Raw genomic sequence first — 20,023 nt, 5'->3', positions numbered from 1 at the left:
CCCTCACCAGCATCAAGGAACCTTCCTTGAGGTGATTATTATTAAAATCAAGCTCTAGACCTATATGGGTTAAAGAGCACTTATGCTATTTTTTGCGATATATTCCATTTTATTTATATTCATTGGGGTGCTAAACCCAAATTATTATTATTATAATCAAAAAGAAGCGCTAAGCCATAAGGGCTATACAGCGTGCTAAACCCAAAGGGATCATACATTATATTCACACGATATATATACATTATATTCATCAAAATGAGCTAAATCCATGACTCATCAAGCTTATTTATATATATTTCCTCTATTATAATATTCACAGGGAAGAACAAAGCACGTAGACAGGTAGTCAAGAATGAACCCAGGAAATAATTAGTAGTTCAAACTCCTTGGATCTAGAGTTATTCACCAGTATCATGGAACCTCTCCCCCCCCCCTTAAAGAGAACACCATACTCAAGGATTACTTTTACACTCATGAAAGGATGGTGAGCGCTAAAACTGAAGGGAGGTCACGCAGCACAAACAATACTTACATAAATTCTTCCTGTGCCAGAAAAACTACAAAATAATTTATGATATTTGTAAAATGTGATCCTTTTTATACAGTACCTAATGAATACTTTCATGGGGGAGTGCTAAACCCTTAGGGGTCATTCAGCACCTGGGGGAATGGAAGGTATTCAGGTTCAATCCAATGAATAGGAGCACAGGTTCAATTCCTTACATCAAGAGCCTTTCACCAGCATCAAGGAACCCACTTGAGGGGAGCTTCTGAGGGTCATTGACAGGAATGAGAAATGTCTGTCACAAGAATATATCGTTGGACAATATGAAAAATATATTTCTTATTTTCTTTTATAATTACAATTATGTATTATATTCATCGGAAGTGCTATTATTATCTTCAAAAAATTGAGCTAAAATAATTTTTCATTCAATGTTTTTTGTAGAGTGTGAAGTGCAGATTAGTCAGGTACATCAGGTAGTTCATTATGGAGATCTAGTTTCACCCTGAATTATGTTATGTTACTGGGAAGTGTTACACAAGTTGACAGTGCCTGGAAAATGCGAGGGAATTAGGTATGATCTGAGCAAAGGGAGAGTAGCTCCAAATCCTTCGATCAAGAGTCCTTCACCAGCATCAAGGAGTCAAACCCCGACGCCAGATGGATGTATACCTGAGGGGAGTGTACCTGGAGGGTGTTCTGGGGGTCAACACCCCTATGGCCCAGTCCATGTACCTGGAGAGAGTTCCAGGGGTCAACGCCCCCGCGGCCCGGTCTGTGACCAGGCCTCCTGGTGGATCAGAGCCTGATCAACCAGGCTGTTACTGCTGGCTGCACACAAACCAACGTACGAGCCACAGCCCCGCTGATCAGGAACCGACTTTAGGTGCTTGTCCAGTGCCAGCTTGAAGACTGCCAGGGGACTGTTGGTAATCCCCCTTATGTATGCTGGGAGGCAGTTGAACAGTCTCGGGCCCCTGACACTTATTGTATGGTCTCTTAACGTGCTAGTGACACCCCTGCTTTTCATTGGGGGATGTTGCATCGTCTGCCAAGTCTTTTGCTTTCGTAGTGAGTGATTTTCGTGTGCAAGTTTGGTACTAGTCCCTCTAGGATTTTCCAGGTGTATATAATCATGTATCTCTCCTGCCTGCGTTCCAGGGAATACAGGTTCAGGAACCTCAAGCGCTCCCAGTAATTGAGGTGTTTTATCTCCGTTATGCGCGCCATGAAGGTTCTCTGTACATTTTCTAGGTCAGCAATTTCACCTGCCTTGAAAGGTGCTGTTAGTGTGCAGCAATATTCCAGCCTAGATAGAACAAGTGACCTGAAGAGTGTCATCATGGGCTTGGCATCCCTCGTTTTGAAGGTTCTCATTATCCATCCTGTCATTTTTCTAGCAGATGCGATCGATACAATGTTATGGTCCTTGAAGGTGAGATCCTCCGACCTGATCACTCCCAGGTCTTTGACGTTGGTGTTTCGCTCTATTTTGTGGCCAGAATTTGTTTTGTACTCTGATGAAGATTTAATTTCCTCGTGTTTACCATATCTGAGTAATTGAAATTTCTCATCGTTGAACTTCATATTGTTTTCTGCAGCCCACTGAAAGATTTGGTTGATGTCCGCCTGGAGCCTTGCAGTGTTTGCAATGGAAGACACTGTCATGCAGATTCGGGTGTCATCTGCAAAGGAAGACACGGTGCTGTGGCTGACATCCTTGTCTATGTCAGATATGAGGATGAGGAACAAGATGGGAGCGAGTACTGTGCCTTGTGGAACAGAGCTTTTCACCGTGCCTGCCTCGGACTTTACTCTGTTGACTACTACTCTCTGTGTTCTGTTAGTGAGGAAATTATAGATCCATCGACCGACTTTTCCTGTTATTCCTTTAGCACGCATTTTGTGCGCTATTACGCCATGGTCACACTTGTAGGGTACATTTATGTAACACTTTTATAACTATATTATTATTATCTACATTAGCATATTCATGGGGAAGTGTTCAACCAGTAGTTTCCAAAAAGTACACAAAGAATGAGGTAATTTGGCTTGATCCAGGGGAGATTATTATCATCATAACTAAGCACTACACCCATAAAAGGAAGGGGAGAGTTGCTCCAATTCCTTGAATCAAAAGTCCTTCACCTGCATCAAGGCACTCCCTTGTAGGGCCCATTCTCTATTGCTCACTAAATATGATAATGTGAATACATTATCAGGCTTTAATATGAAAGTGAAAAAGGACTATGTTTCACTTTGCAGTGGTAGCCCAGAACCTAACCTGCTGTATAAGTGGGGTCCTCCTGTACCAGGAACCTAATTGCAATATGATGAGTAAAAATTTGTCCTTTAATTCAGACCAAAGCTGCTGCCAGTGGTATCAAGGTCTCTGAGAGAACACTGGGAAATAGTCTCCCCCCCCTAAAGGGGCCCTTTCCTATGGAAGACTGACAGCTCATGAATGGCAGAACAAGCAGCTGAAACTGCACAGTCACTTCCCTGAATTCTAATGCATTTAGGGGGCACAGCAAGAAGACTTCTTTGTGCTTGCTAGACATGCAGTATAACCATTGTTGTATACAAAGAATGATAGGATATGGGTAACCAAATTTTAAGATATCTTGTAATACATTTTGGAAGTTGAAGCAATAATGAATGAGGAAGTGGACATGGGTGAAATGTTCATGATAACAAAATACAGTGATCCCCTGCTTAACAACTTTGCATAAAATCATTTTGGAAAAAGACCTCCCAAAAAATCCTAGAAATGTTTCCCTGCTAAATGACTGGATCCCACTCACTTAACAACCAAATTTCAGGCTGTGGGCCATTATCCCACTTCCCATCAATTAATAAGCACTTTCTTATACAATGACTAGAAAATATGAATACATAATTTATCATCTTGCAGTCCTCCACAGATGGGACTATAAATCAGCTGTTTTCTGCACAACATTTTCATATCCTCTAAATCACTTAAAATGAGCAAAATGGGGATAATGTTTATATATACTAAATTGTTGATCCGAGGCATGTCAGTATTATATATTGTACCTCCCTGGCCTGGTATGCAAATCTCGCCTCGCACACTGAGTGTCTGTGGTTCAATCCCTGGCTGGGAGGAAACATTGGGCATGTTTCCTTACACCTGCTTTCCCCGTTCACCTAGCAAGAAAGTACGTACCTGGGTGTTAGTCAACTGGTGCGGGTTGCATCTTTAGGGACAAGAGCTGGGTCACCATCTCGAAAAGACCTGGGCTGGGACACACTGGGGTGGCCCGGTAGCCTGGTGGCTAAAGCTCCCGCTTCACACACGGAGGGACCGGGTTCGAATCCTGGCGGGTGGAAACATTTCAACGCATTTCCTTACAGCTGTTGTCCTGTTCACCTAGCAGCAAATAGGTACCTGGGTGCTAGTCAACTGGTGTGGGTCGCATCCTGGGGGACAAGATTGAGGACCCCAATGGAAATAAGTTAGACAGTCCTTGATGACGCACTGACTTTCTTGGGTTATCCTGGGTGGCTAACCCTCCGTGGTTAAAAATCCGAACGAAATCTCTCTCTTACCTACTACTTACTGGGGATAAGACTGAAGGACCTCAACAGAAATAAGACAGATAGTCCTTCATGATGCACTTACTTTCTTGGGTTATCCTGGGTGGCTAACCCCCCAAGGTTAAAAATCAGAACAAAACCTTATCTTACTCCCGAAACTCTCTCCAGGTAAACTCCAGGTAAACTACTTTCTCTCCCTTCACCAGGGATGGAACCATGTGTAGTAGAGGCATAGTGGTGTTATACCCCCAGTATTACAAGAGTATAACAAAACCCATGATGAAAGCATTAAAATACTGAGACCAGTATTGCACTGTGTTTTTGTTATTATTTTGATGAAGAACTGTGACAACTCCTAGGCCAACTATCGAGTTGAATGGCTGCATTGGCCTATGGGCCACTGCAAGGAATTAACCTGCTCTGTATAATGAGGGAAGGAAGTTCATGACTAGCAAGCATCAGTGAGCTATATTAGTTAAACATCTGTCTGTTCATAAGCAGAGCGGACATAAATTTCAGCCCTCTTCTCTTTTGCAATTTATTCAATAATCCATTAATACTTGGTGCAGATACATGTACTCCCAAGTACTGTATCTAAATAGTGTACACTAACTTTCTCTCATCTCCTTTCACTCTAATTCTACTCTTTTCTTTCCTGTATTTCTAATTATTCACTTTTGTAAATTCCTTTGTAACACATTTCCAAGCTCCTCTACCACTCACTGCAGCTTCTCTTTCAAATCTTCCACAGTAGAAAATAAATACATACACTCCAATGATCATTCACTATATACAGTGGATCCTCAGTTAACAACATTAATCCATTCCAGAGAGCTTGTCTTTAACCAATTCTGTCGTTACCCGAATTAATTTTCCCCATAAGAAATACGTAATGGAAATCCAATTAATCCATTCCAGACACTCAAAAGTATTAAACAAAATAATTTTTCACATGAAATATACATTTTTCTACACAGAAAACAATGAGACATGCAGAATAAACAATACTAAAATAACACTTACCTTTATTGAAGACACTGATGAGTGATGAGACAGGAGGGGAGAGGATGGAGGTGTATTAGTGTTTGGAAGGTGAATCCCCTTCCATGAAGACTTCAGGTAGCAAGTCCTTTTCAGGGGTTAATTCCCTTCTTTGTTTTTTAATGCCACTAGGACCAGCTTGAGTCACTGGACCCCTGTCGTACCAACAATCTGTCCAGAGAGTTATGTTTCTGGTGTGTCTTTAAGATTTCCCTAAAATGGGACACAACATTGTCATTGTAGATGTTGCCAGTACGGCTTGTAACAGCTGTGTCAGGATGATGTTCATCCATAAATGCTTGCACCTTTGTCCACACTGTACAAATGTCCTTAATCGTTGAAGAAGGCAACTTCCTTCATCTCTCTTCCCCCTCCTCTGAAGGAAATTCCCGAGCTGTGGTCTGTTGCTGTTGTACCTCAAGCTCTTGGAGCTCTGTAGTGGTTAGCTCTTCATCATTGTCCTCCACCAACTCTTCCATATCCTCGCCACTAACTTCCAACCTCATGGACTTCCCCAATGCCACAACAGATTCGACAACCAGTATAGGCTCCTCAGAGTTAGCCCCCAACCCTTCAAAATCCCTCTCTTGTACACAATGTGGCCACAATTTTCTCCAAGCAGAGTTCAAAGTCCTGCAAGTCACTCCTTCCCAAGCCTTACCTATAAGGTTTATGCAACTGAGGATACTGAAGTGATCTTTCCAGAACTCTCTTAGGGTCATTCAGTGTCTGAGGTCACTTCAAAGCACTTTTGAAACACTGCTTTGGTGTACAGCTTTTTGAAATTTGAAATGACCTGCTGGTCCATGGGCTGGAGGAGAGGAGTTGTGTTAGGGGGAAAAAATTTAACTTTGATAAAACCGGTTATTTTATACAGCCGGACTTGAGTCCTGGAAATGGGAAGTACAATGCCTGCACTTTAAAGGAGGGGTTTGGGATATTGGCAGTTTGGAGGGATATGTTATGTATCTTTATATGTCCGTATATACTTCTAAACTGTTGTATTCTGAGCACCTCTGCAAAAAACAGTGATTATGTGTGAGTGAGGTGAAAGTGTTGAATGATAATGAAAGTATTTTCTTTTTGGGGATTTTTTCTTTCTTTTTGGGTCACCCTGCCTCGGTGGGAGATGGCCGACTTGTTAAAAAAAAAAAAAAATTAAACTCCCCCACAATTCGCTCTTTCAAGTCTGGAGGATGAGCAGGAGCATTGTCCATTAACAGGAGGCACTGGAGTGGCAATTTATTTTCCAGGGGGTATTTTTTCACACTGGGGCCAAACATGTCATAGAACCAATCGAGGAAAACGTCCCTAGTGACCCATGCCTTACTGTTTGCCCTTCACATCACACACAATTTAGGCCTGATGACAATGTTTTTCTTGAGCACTCTGGGAGTTTCAGGGTGATACACAAGTAAAGGCTTCCCTTTGCAATCCCCACTAGCAATACTTCAAAACATGAGAGTTAGCCTGTCTTTCATAGACTTGTGTCCTGGGAGTGCCTTTTCCTCTTGAGTAATGTAGGTCCTGTTTTGCATTTTCTTCCAAAAGAGGCCTGTTTTGTCACAATTGAACATTTGTTGGGGTTTTAATTGTTCAGCCTCTATGTACCCCTTAAATTCCTGCACACATTTTTCAGCCACTATTTTGTCAGAAATGGCAGCCTCACTATGCCTTATCACACTGTGTCTGCCACTACAATTCTTAAATCTCTCAAACCAACCTTTGCTGGACTTAAATTCACCAATATGAGCACTAGTTCCAGGCATTTTCTTAATTAGATCATCATGCAACTGCCTTGCCTTTTCACATATAACTTCCCCATGGAGTTAATAATTAATGTATTAATGAAAATCTCTTATACATAGGCATCTTACACCAATAAAATTATATCACATAGAAGGGATCAAGAGAAATGCAGGAAACATTTACCTGAAGATTCCTATAGGCTGGCTAAGCATTTGTGATATATACCCAGTTGGGTATATATCATAAATGCTCAGTACTCACCCATCTGCTAGCAGACTAAAGCATTATATGCATGGGAAGATACTGATCCCAAGGGGGTTATACAGTGCCTGGGAAATGGGAGATAATCAGGCTTGATCAAAGGAAGATGAGAGGAGCTCCAATCTGTAGATCATGAGTCCTTCACAGAACAGAAAGAAATACATTTTAGCAGAACCCATTGTGAAATATGAAAAACACAAATTGCCAGCACCTTACCTTACTTCACCTCACAGGTCACCTCACCTGCCTCGGATGTGACATCTCAAATTCAACCATGTCCAGCACCCGACTCTACTTCTTAGCACTATATTTATATGCTGCCTTTTGTGTGATAAATGGTTTTGAAAACCGACAAGTTGAAGTATTAAGACACTTATGCAACATATGGGAATCTTTATTGAAGAGAAACGTTTCGCCACACAATGGCTTCATCAGTCTTATACAAAGCAGGAAGGTGTAAGGAGAGGAGGAGTACGAGGTAATCACTCCATCAGCCTGGAGTCGATGTGTTCGGTCTACTATGACCCCACCTCCTCCTGCTTTGCCTCACCTGACTACAGTATATAAGCCATTTCTACAGCCCTGTGCTGTACTTTCTACAAGATTGATGGACTGAACACATTGACTCCAGGCTGAGGGACTGATTACCTCATACTCCTCTTCTCCTTATACCTTCCTGCTTTGTATAAGACTGGTGAAGCCACTGTGTGGTGAAATGCTTCTTCGATAAAGATTCCCATATGTTGCATAAGTGTCTCAATTCTTCAAGTGAAATGTCATATTTATGAAGGTGTCCTTTTGTTGTGTCTTTTTACCACCTTTCCATGAGGTATAAAAACATGGAAAGTAGGAAAGAGTAAGCAAAATATGTACTCTACAGTGAATCATGAGTATAGAGAAATACATGACAAAACTAGAGCATAGTCATTGCTTAAGTCTTGACTGGTCTTGAAAAAGCAATTTACAAATAAAAAACTAAAGTTAATACAGCAAGAAAAAATACCTTGATGAAATTTTTAAAAATCAAATTACTGTACCTTATTTAAAACAAAAAAATGTGTAGGACATTAATGCATATAACACAGATTTACAATAAAATATAAATACTGTAATTCTATAAAACATTTTTTGATAAATTATATTACCATTACATTGGAATCCACTGTACAACTACAGTGGACATTCAAAATTCATGTGGGTTACGTTCCTGAAAACTGTGCTGCAAATAATTTTCAAGATTCATGGAGTGAAAAACATGGCAAAAATAGGGTTGCATTCCTCAGATTGAAAAAAAAAAATTAACATCATAATTCCTCAAAAAAATAATGCTTTTTCTCCTGCCTGCCTGCCATGGCACTCCTTAACGGAAATGTGCGCCACCAATGGAAATCAATTCCACTCCAGTGCACCTTAATGAGAATGATGTGCTTCTGTTGGAAATGAAAAACTGAATTTAAACTGCAGAATATTGAGAACAATAGCTATGATCACATGACTTACAGGTATCTATTACATGGATAAAAATACCCTCTTCTAACGTAATATCTATACTGAATTAATTACTAAAAACAGACTCAATTAAATGTCTCAGTAAAAAGCATCACCAGACATAGTTACACATCTCAGTACTGTGTCTCACAAAACTGTAATAACACGATTGCAAACAAACCACAGAACGGGTGAGGTTTAACCCCATGATGGTGGCTTTGAGGGGACTTGAGCTAGAGTTTGCCACAGCCATGCTGGTGTGGGATTCATCTGTAGAAACCTGCATTTGTGGTCACAGTGGTGGCCAATGCTAACCTCTCTAGGGCGTATAGAAATATTCTTAGTTGGATGAATCACTTAAAAAAAGAGAACAAATTAGCAGTAGAAAAAGTATCAATTTAGAAAGAGTCATTGAACAAATCTGGTTAATATTTCTGACTCATACTTATAATGCAACTCCTTATTATGCAATAGTTTTTATACACACAAACTAGATAACATGATAGGTAAAATCATATACCAGTATGTACTGAAAGAATAATTACCTATACAGGTAAATCTATATTTTGAATGCCGAGAGGCACATTGCTGTGTCAGGGACCTAGGAAGCCCCAGGTGTAATATATCACACCTATTTCCCATCTAATATCTACCATTCTTAGCCCTAACATGGTCTTACGTGCTCCACTATTCCCAGTTTAGTTTCACCTTTCATTTAGCTGTTGTTGTGGTGTGCAAAAGCCAGCTGGAAGAAAAGGGGGATGCATACCTGTTGAGATTTAGCTGTCAACAAAAAAACGGCTGGGAGAGGAGGCGAAACCCTGAACCCCTTCTGCCCTTCCCCACAAACACAAAAAACCTTCTTTCAGCATTCAAAGTACAGTGGACCCCCGGTTAACAAACTTTTTTCATTTCAGTAGTATGTTCAGGTGCCAGTACTGACCGAATTTTTTCCCATAAGGAATATTGTGAAGTAGATTAGTCCATTTCAGACCCCCAAACATACACGTACAAACGCACTTACATAAATACACTTACATAATTGGTCGCATTTGGAGGCGATCGTTAAGCGGGGGTCCACTGTAGTTTTTTGCTATGAAGTCCTCAAAGGCTCAGCTAAAATAGTACTACATGTACCCAGAATCAGAGGAGCATCTGTTGAGCAGAGATGGAATCTAAGCTGGTATGACATTGAAACAGGAACCTGAAAAATATGAGAATTAGAATATCTGGGCACCTAAAGATCATGCCAGAAATGGTGTAGAAGAGGATCTCTGTAAGCAACACTAGGACAAGGCATGCAGTGGAATGCAGTAAGCCAAAGTGGTGGCATCCTGCAAGGCCAGAAGACCTTGCATGCACACAAGAACCAGTACAAGCAACAGCAAATGAATACAAGCGTACAGTAAACATAAACAAAGATCCATCACACGAACATAAGTGTAAAACCCACTGAAGACTGATCTAATCATGAGAGTCGAGTCATTCCCCCTTCAATTGCACAAGATGCTCTACATATCTAGACTTCTTTCAACAAACCGGCCGTATCCCACCAAGGCAGGGTGGCCCAAAAAGAAAAACCGAAGTCTCTTTTTTTAAATTTAGTAATTTATACAGGAGAAGGGGTTACTAGCCCATTGCTCCTGGCATTTTAGTCACCTCTTACAACACGCATAGTTTACGGAGGAAGAATTCTGTTTCACTTCCCCATGGAGATAAGAGGAAATAAACAAGAACTAGTAAGAAAATAGAAGAAAACCCAGAGGGGTGTGTATGTACATATGCTTGTACATGTATGTGTAGTGTGACCTAAGTGTAAGTAGAAGTAGCAAGATGTACCTGAAACCTTGCATGTTCTTGAGACAGAAAAATGGACACCAGCAATCCTACCATCATGTAAAACAATTACAGGTTTTCTTTTTACACTCACTTGGCAGGATGGCAGTACCTCCCTGGGTGGTTGCTGTCTACCAACCTACTACCAAGAACATATCTAGACATACAAATGTATATAGACCCAACCATGCCAGACTGATGTACAGGAGAGGCCTAAGACCATAAGCAAGAACCCTAGCAACTAAATTCTGTAATGGTTAGGAGAATATATGGGACCTTGCTAAGCATACACTCAAACCCCCTCAATGGACCCAGACAATAACCAGCAACCCATAGGGAGTCCTAGTTCTAGTGAAGTGACAGTGGATGTGTAGGGAGTAAGAGGCAAGCATCAAAGATAATTTTTGGGAAACATGGGGAAAACAAGAAAAGAGACCTTACACGGAGGAAGTATAAATGTCAGGGAGGGAAACCCCCAGATAGGTTGTAGTCTGGCGAGTATAGTGCCTGAGGTAAGTTTCAAACCATTTTTGGAGAAAAGCCGAGGAACACAGGACAACCGAGTTAAAAAAGCATGCCACAACCCTGGTGTAACACACTTGGATGTGGGGTGAATGCTTGCCTGAAGCAGTGAACCCTTACAGAGAGGAGAGCATGAGCTGTGAGATATGAAAATAGATCAATGAAGGGGCCAGGTGGGTATGAGTCTTCTCATCATGTCACTGAGAGGGAAGTCATTTAGGCCCTCACTGAATAGAGGACAGAGCCACCCAGGCTGCACTGTACCCTGATATCAACAGTAAGGTATTGGGAGTTGTTCACATACCTGTTCTTATGGAGGAAATCTACACTGGGGGTAAGAGTGATGTTGGGACCCTTGTTACTGAATGCTGAATCCATTAGACCGGTGAAATGCACAAAGTGTGTTAACCTGGCTGAGTGCTCAAGCCTGACATACAGGCTTGGTGTAGAAGGCTGGACAGGCAGGTACCTCTAAGTACTGGATTAACCAGGCTGTGATGGATATGGGGATCAGTGGGCCACCAGTAGGAACAGCCTGGTTGACTCTTGAAACCCATTAAAGGTATGAAGGTAAAGGTAAGCCTTAATGCAGTTGGGAACCATTGTAAAGGGTAATATAGAAAGCCCTGGAAGGCCTTCCAGAAGGACATGTTGAAAAACATGGAAGCACAACCATGAACATAACCAAAATGCAGATGAGATCCCCCTAGCTGTAGGGTGGCCTTGAGAACCTCCAGCTAATTTCATAGTAATAGTGGTTGAAGGCCAAATATCTGGAGATGAGTAAATTGGGGTCCACTATAGTAGAAGTTAGGCTACAGCCAGGGAAAAAACTTTGACCACACTGAAGTAGAATCCACAGAATATAAGATGGGCTGAAGAAGACAGGAGAATAAAACTCCATAATAAAAGTCCAACCCCCACCTGAAGTCATGGTCAGTGAGGAGCTCTCAGATGGAAAAATAAAAGACAATAAGATCTACCCTATCAGCAAAAACAAGAAACGAGGTGAGCCCAGCAAGGCATCGAGATGATCCCAACCCAATATGCACCCCAGCTGCTATTGTAATGGCTGAGAACAACTAGCTAACAAACTCTGGAATGTGGAGAGGAGGCCAGTATGATCATGAGGCTAATGACAACAGGCAGAAACAGACACATTTCCAGCTAGAAGGTTAAGTGTTGACATAGTGACAAATCTTAATCAGATCTGGGTAAGCCCAAATACTTCAGTGGGAATCTGTGCACAGCAACAACAGAGCAAAACTTAAGCAGTTTCTGACTATAAATTAATGATTTTAAACCTTATATAAATTTTAATGGAAAATGCTTAAAAAACTCAAAAAAAAATTTAAATATTCACTCAGAGCCATACCAGGGCCAGGAAAGGTAGATGTTAGGTAGGAAATAGGTGTGATATCTCAACTGGGCCTCCAGGGCCAGACAGCAAAAATTTTAATTTTATATATGCATATGTACAATTAAAATTATTAAAAATTTAGAGAGTTACACACAAATTAGGTTTCATCATTCATAAGCCCTAAACTATAATGCCTAACTTGCTCTAAATTTTGCAACACTGGTACTAAATTCTGAGACAACTCTACTTGCCTACCCTTCCAGCTTATGTGGGTAGGAGGTTGTTGCTCACTGTTGTTAAATATAAAGTGTGCAGATAGCTGGATAGATAACTGGGATCTGACTAGACCCACACCTCCAACATGTTCAGGAGCTGGGTGGTACACTCGTCCTGTCTCCACTTGCATACACAATTCTGATGGTTGGAACTGATGACTCATTGCTTCTCCTGCATGGTTATATGCAAGGTGCTCTTCTAGTCCCAAAGGAATGTCTTTCATTACCTGAAAAAATATTTTTTCAATTAAAGCTTGTCTAAAGTTCTATGAAATAAAATTTACGTTAGGCGCATTAGTAATTTCACTATATTTATACACTTGTTCTAAGACCACCACAGTCCTAGTTGGATACAACAAGGCTTATCAATCCAAACATTAGGTACTCACTCACCATCATTTCCTTACAAAAATGTACAAAACTTGCAGGAATGTGCCATATCTATATTAAATAAATATATAGCATAAAGTAAAGCCAAAGAAAAAATATTATTTTTTTTAACAGGTCGGTTGTTTCCCACCAAGGCAGGGTGGCTCAAAGACAAAGAAAAACCCAAAAAGATAGAAAAAACTTTAATCATTCAACACTTTAACCATCACTCATACATAATCACTGTTTTCGCAGAGGTGCTCAGATACGACAGTTTAGATTCCCTCCAAACTGCCAATATCCCAAACCCCTCCTTTAAAGTGCAGGCATTGTACTTCCCATTTCCAGGATTCAAGTCCGGCTAACCGGAAAATATTATTACTGTACAAAAATATCAGAACCAGCATCCAATGGACCCATTAACATTTCAACATTGTTACATATAAAGATTCACTGAACTAAACATAACAGAAATTGCCACACCTATACCAAACAATTGTACAGGTCGGCCATCACTAATCCGGCAATCAGTTATCTGGTTCTATCAGTAATCCGGCACTAATTTCAGCTAGCATATTTTCAAATTTCATCATTATACCGACTCAGAAATTGTGCGGTTGTAAATCCACAGCAGTAAGCCAGTGGAGGAAAAAGCAGTGATGAAAATGAGGAAGATGTAGCAGAAAGAGTCTCTGTTGATAGGTTAATTAAGTGTGTTCTAACCTAACCACTCTGTAATCCGGCAAACTCACTAATCCGGCACACTACAGGTCTCAATGATGCCAAATTAGTACTAAAAATGAATGCATTTGAGAAAGTAGTAACCACGAAAAATATAGTAGGATTGTGATAAACTGGCGTGAGAGGTTGTTCATATATAATGTTTATGACAGTTTGAGCTACATAAGCCCTGCTCCCAGTGGTGTAACAGATTGTTGACTGGGAGATGTGGAGAGGTGTTTACTAAGCTGTGGTGGACCTATAAACCAACAACACAAATGAGTGTCATGGCTAAGCCTGAGGGAAGTTCATCATACAACTTTATCATTTAATAGCTTTTCACTCGATTTTCAATCTCCAACATGTTCAATAACTAATTGTAGAAATACAGTTATAGTATGGACATGACTTAAAGGTACTGTACAGTGAAATCACAGAGTAATTATCATAATGTATGAGTCTGGGTTACTAATTTTCTGGGTAAATAAAATAAAGTCATTGCCATCTTCTTTTAACTATTTTGCATATTCTTGATATATTGAATATTTCAAACTTTTTAATGAAGAGGTTTATATAAATTAAGAATTCATAAGTTACATTATATAGATTTTGCAAGAAAAGTGTTGTCTAGTGACTTGCATCTCAGCATGAAGATCAGGTAAATTTACATAAACTGGTACCCAAATTTCACACAGTGCCTGCACTCTAAAGGACGGGTGGTGATATTTGCTGTGTAGAGGGACATCTGAACTGTCATGAATGATTGTGAAAGTTTTTTTTTTTTTAAGTCACCCTGCCTTGGTGGGAGATGGCCAGTGCTAAAAAAAATGTCAAGGAAAAGGGGTGGGCTTTGAATTTGAAATTGTAGTACAACAGAGTTGTCAGAACCCCATTCCCTTTACTACTAGTATTAACATCATGCTATTAACCAATCATTTTCTCATGATACCATGGGCAACTAAAGGCAGTTGTTAATATTCCTTTAAAAAACAATATGCAGTATTATAACTGCTATAAATATACTGAAAATTCTTGACAGTATTTTGCTTACTAGTGTACTGTACTCTCATACATCTGAGACTTCATCCACTTTCACATGAGATACAGGTACAGAATATCCAAAACTTTAAATTTGAAGCAAGAAACACTGATGAGGCATTCAGTGAAAATATATTACTCATTTCAATGACTTGAAAAATTCATCCTGTTGTCAAATCCCTACTTGATATAACAGTATGTGCCTACTCTTACCAAATTTGTGAAAACCAGTGGCAGATCATCACACCTTAAGTAATTCCTCTCACGACCACATAGAGATAAAAATGGAAACTCTGGATATTTATTTGTTTCATTGAAGCGAAGTCGACTGAAGAAAAACTGAAGGAACTTCTTATCTGCAAAAGAAATATTAATTAGAAAAATTTACATACATGTACTAATAAAAAATATTTTGTATAGCCAATGAGTTACAACATTTATATTATTATAATTACAGTTACAGAATAGCACTAAACCCAAGTGGGTAATACAACATGAACTGTACTATGGGAAGTCATAGTGAGAAAGAGAAAGACTAAAAAAATCATAATACAGTGTATTAAACAGCAAAAAAAAAAAAATAATAATAAAAAAAACGTTATGTATGAGATGAATGACAGAACCCAGTTTTTTATTTTATTAACACATTTGCAGGGTGGCCCAAAAAGAAAAACTTTCATTATCATTCACTCCATCTGGCAAGACAGTGATGGAGTGAAATGCAGTGATGAAGTGAAATACACTAGCAGTGTACTTCCACTGATAACCCAGTTACCAGAGGAAATACACTGCTAGTGAAACAAAAGCCTTTATTTGGTCTAAGACCCATGCAATTCCCCTTCTTATGCCTTTTATCAGTTTCTTTTTCTATGTCTTTAACACATTCTCTTTTTCCAAATATTACTTTTAAGATATTGAAATAACCAGAAATTACTGTATGTTTCAATTAGAGGAATTAGGCATTCAATCCTTACAAACTTGAAAGTTAAACCAACAAACACTGAGAAAGTAAAGTATTTAGTGAGCAGGTATCACCCATTACAATACATAAGAACATATTAATCTCCTTACACACATTTGCATCCAGTGAACTACCAATTTCTACTATGAGAATAGTGTGTGTATATGTGAGAGTTTACTCTTATCCCTAATATTGTGATTAATGCATTCTTGACCGGGGTGAACAGGTGACATGCAGCCTCAAAGACCCTCAAATAGTATTTAGCCTTAAACCACATAAACCGTCTATTTTACTATTCACAAGTCTGTCATAATGCATTTATTATTTAAATTATAGAAATACAGAAGTGATAATTTACAGAAATAATACTCAAGTTGGCTACTTCAATACCTTGATGAAAGTATAGTAAGTATTAAAAAATGCTTTATTTCTTTATTTGCAAGCTCATATGGCATAGAAAATACTGCACAGCATTTTACAGTACAGTATTCCATCGTATCTTTAACATGCTGCAAAATACTTTATGTAGTAGACTGAATATACACACATACACAATATTACCTGAAGATTGAGACACTTATGCAGCATATGGGAATCTTTATTCAGGAAACGTTTCGCCACACAGTGGCTTCATCAGTCTAATACAAAGAGGAAGGCGTAAGGAGAGGAGGAGTATGAGGTAATCAGTCCCTCAGCCTGGATAAAGATTCCCATATGCTGCATAAGTGTCTCAATCTTCAACTTGTCGGTTTTTCAAGCCATTCATCACAATATTACCTACCTTTAAAGCAGGATGTGAAATTCTTGATTTTTGCATCATCCAAAAAAAGCTGGAAAAATTCATTCTAATTAGAATAATAAATTATTTTTGTTGCAGATATCAGAAGCAAACTTGTAATTTCTCATTAACATTGGGATTTTAAACATTATAACTATGTATTGCCAATTTTTTATTTCTGTAATTAGCAACCTCTATTAGCATATGATGATCTATATTTATTTTTTTTAACTCAATGGCTGTCTCCCACTATGGCAGGGTGGCCCAAAGAAGAAAACACATTCACTTAGTCTTTCCAGAAGTGTGCTGACATCACAATCAGATGCCCCTCTGACTGCAACATCCCCACCCATCCTTCAGAGTGCAAATACTGCCGTTCCCACCTCCAGGACTTAAGTCCAGCCAAAAAGTTTCCCTTGAATCATTACACAAGTTACCTTACTCACATTCCATTAGCACATCCATTAAAAACCATTTGTCTCTTTTCACCCCTATCTATCACACTCACAGTATACAGTACCAGGCATAAATTACACATATTTTCCAATAAAATTAATATAATGCAAAGAGTTCTTCAGGTCAGAAACACTGTCATATGGGCTTTACAAAAATATTACTACAGTATGTACAGTATGCCCACATTTCCCTATTCAAGCTTGAAATTTTTTAAAAATGAAAATATAATTTGATTATTTTGAGTTAGATGTATATAAATGTATGCAAATACTGCACTAATATGTGTAAATTGAAATAAGGCAAATTATTTATGTACATACCTCCTTTTACTTAAATAAACTTTTACATAATTAACAAATATATAGAAATTTACACTCATAGTACCTCAGAATTTTTCACATACCATTCCTTGATGGTCAACATAATAGAAATATTCCCTCACTCGTGGTTCGGGTGACTGTCCCTGGAGGTATTCTGTTTTGTGCACATTTGTGTACCATCTGCTTGCTGCCTGATGCCACCTGCAATGAGCAATGACTAATAAACAAGCACTAAGATATGTTTTATATGGGTCAATAAACAGACATTTTCAGAGACTGCTCTTATTTCTACAGCAGCTACCAAATGAAGGAAACATATTCAACATTAGTCTTTCTCTAACTATTTTCATATAAGATCACAATTCAGGTGAACTTTCAAACTGCAACATTCATAACTATTCTTCAAAGTGCAGACACTGGCCTTACCAACCTCAAAATTTTGTCTGGTTAACTGATTTCTCTGAATCCCTGTATAAATGTTTCCTTGTTCACACTCTAGCAGCATGTCAAATCCCAAAAAACTATCTCCACTCACTCCAATTCAACATGCCTATTGGAGCTTAAGATCATATACTTAATACCTCCTTTGGGCCACCCTGCTTCAGTGGGTATGGGCAGTATGTTGAAAGAAGAAATAAGAGAAAATGTAAAAAACTTTAAAATTACAAGACACAACAGCATGTAGAAGCCATACTTTGGGTCATAAAACATATATGTACAAGAGTTATGGTTTATGACAAAGAAACTCAATGCTTGTAGGTGTCATTCACCACCTTTGGAATTGGAGGCACTCAGAAAAGCATAACCTCAGTCACTTGGCTCAAAAGTATTTCATGAGTTTCAATCCTTCCTCCCATTATGGCTTCAGTAGTAGCACCTTCAGCTCACAACCAAAGGACCCTGGTTTGAACCCAGGAGTAAAAATGTTGGGAACATTTCCTTATACTTTTTGTCCCTGTTGACCTATCAGTAAATGGGTGACTGGGTATTCACAGACTCACAGCTTGCATCTTGGGGAGGAGGATCAAAGGAACCTAATGGAAATAAGCAAAACTGACTTTCTCCAGTTATCCTGGGTTACTATATCCCACCCCCATTCTCATGTTAATAACCAGATTAAAATCTTTTGGTTACTTTACTTTTTCCCAGGGACAGAAAACTGCCTATCTTTTATATTACAAATAACATCCATGTTATCCATCCCACAGGAAAGTACATTCTTGTTTTGGATAACGTAAGAAAACCCAGTAATCTATCTTTCGACCAAGTCTAATGCTTTAACAACCAAATAAAATTAATATTATATTAAAAATAGCATTCAATCTATATAAATACCTAGTGAGTTCACCAAATAAAAATTATATTAATACTACAATACTTTTATAGGCATTTATTCCAGCTGTGTAAGAGTGGAACAAACTCCCAAGAAGCATTACTGAAGCAAAATCTTTGGGTAGTTTTAATGATAGGTTGAACAAGTATATGAGTGGGTGCAGATGGATGAAAGTTGATCCTGTTCAGCATAGGCCAGTAGGCCTAAGTAAGTTTATTTAGGTACAATTACATAATTTTTGGATGATTAAAACTATCTTGCATTGTAGCATGTGTAAATTACCAATGAAGACAAAAAAGGCAAAGTGACTATTTCCATTACAGTCATTATAATAACTATTAGCAGCCTAATTATTAGATGTAGTTAAAATGAATAATAACTATCAATGAAAACAGAATAAACTGAGTAGATAAAATACATGAAAATGGATTACAATAAATATAAAACCAACAGGAATATCCTGAGTAAACCACATACATGAAAATGAATTATAGGAACATTAGAAATAAAAAAAATCAGATGAATTTAACTGTTCCACTAATGTTAACTATACGAAAAGTCTCTTTCTGTAGCTACTTTCATTAGGTACTCTATAGTTCTTCCTAGACTGGTTTTTATTACGATTGGCCTTAAGTAAGTAAGTTTATTCAGGTATACACAAATACAGTTACATAGAATTATCATACATAGCAGCCTATGTGTAGAGAACCTAGGATAACCCAAAAAAGTCAGACAGTGACTTATTTCCATTGGGGTTCTTCCATGACATGATCAGGCTACCAGTTCCTCCTTTATGGCTGCATAATAGGTGTTTGAGGCCTGATGCAGTGCTCCTCCCTTCTTATGCACACAATACAGAAAGTGAAGTGGTATACCATGCAGCTGGTGGCTGGGACAACCTGGATTGAGAAACAAGAAGCCAGCGAGTAAAACCTCCACTCATTGTTATTGTTATTGTTGGAGTTTAAGGGTTGGGACATCTGGAGGTGCCAGGTGAACCCTACCGTCAACCCACCCAAGCTTATTGTTGAGAGGGGTTAATGGTCACCAGAGCTTAATTAAGCTGCATTAAGGTTTGCTTCCAGGTCTTCGGAAAGGGAATATTTCCAAAGTGTTGGCTAAAATTATAAAAGGATCATGTATTTCCAAATAGAAGGAACTAAAGGTTCAAAAGTTAACATGTCTTTACCGTACAAGTGAAGCCTTTATTGATCAACAAAGAGTATTCAATTATTTATAGTATATGAAATATATTAATCTATATACTCTTACTGACAAGTTCTGTAAGAAACATAAATAGCTTTACTACATTACTGTAATATTCTTGAGAAAGACGTTATAATAATAATAATAATAATGCTAAGATCCTGATGGCAATAAGTCACTTTGTTTGACTCTTGCGTGTTATCCTGGTCAATATACACATAAGCTATTATGCAGTATATTGATATTA

General features: G+C 38.7%; 1 protein-coding gene across 2 annotated transcripts; it reads right to left on the bottom strand.

Moving 5' to 3' along the window:
* Positions 1-88: 88 nt before the first annotated feature.
* Positions 89-19,528, bottom strand: LOC128694652 (UPF0598 protein CG30010). Of its 2 annotated transcripts, XM_070095828.1 has the most exons (6): positions 19,446-19,528; positions 17,321-17,438; positions 16,465-16,513; positions 14,936-15,078; positions 12,576-12,822; positions 89-9,757 (listed from the first exon to the last, which is right to left on the bottom strand). In XM_070095828.1, the coding sequence occupies exons 1-6, from the start codon at positions 19,511-19,513 to the stop codon at positions 9,696-9,698; spliced, it is 687 nt and encodes a 228-aa protein (XP_069951929.1). In that variant the 5' UTR covers positions 19,514-19,528; the 3' UTR covers positions 89-9,695. The 2 variants fall into 2 exon arrangements, with proteins under 2 accessions (XP_069951929.1, XP_053640806.2); XM_053784831.2 differs by having other exon boundaries at positions 89-12,822.
* Between the last annotated feature and the right edge of the window lie 495 nt (positions 19,529-20,023).

This window comes from Cherax quadricarinatus, chromosome 51, assembly GCF_038502225.1.
Source record: "Cherax quadricarinatus isolate ZL_2023a chromosome 51, ASM3850222v1, whole genome shotgun sequence".
NCBI lineage: Eukaryota > Metazoa > Arthropoda > Malacostraca > Decapoda > Parastacidae > Cherax > Cherax quadricarinatus.
This window is presented reverse-complemented; position numbering and strand designations above follow the sequence as displayed.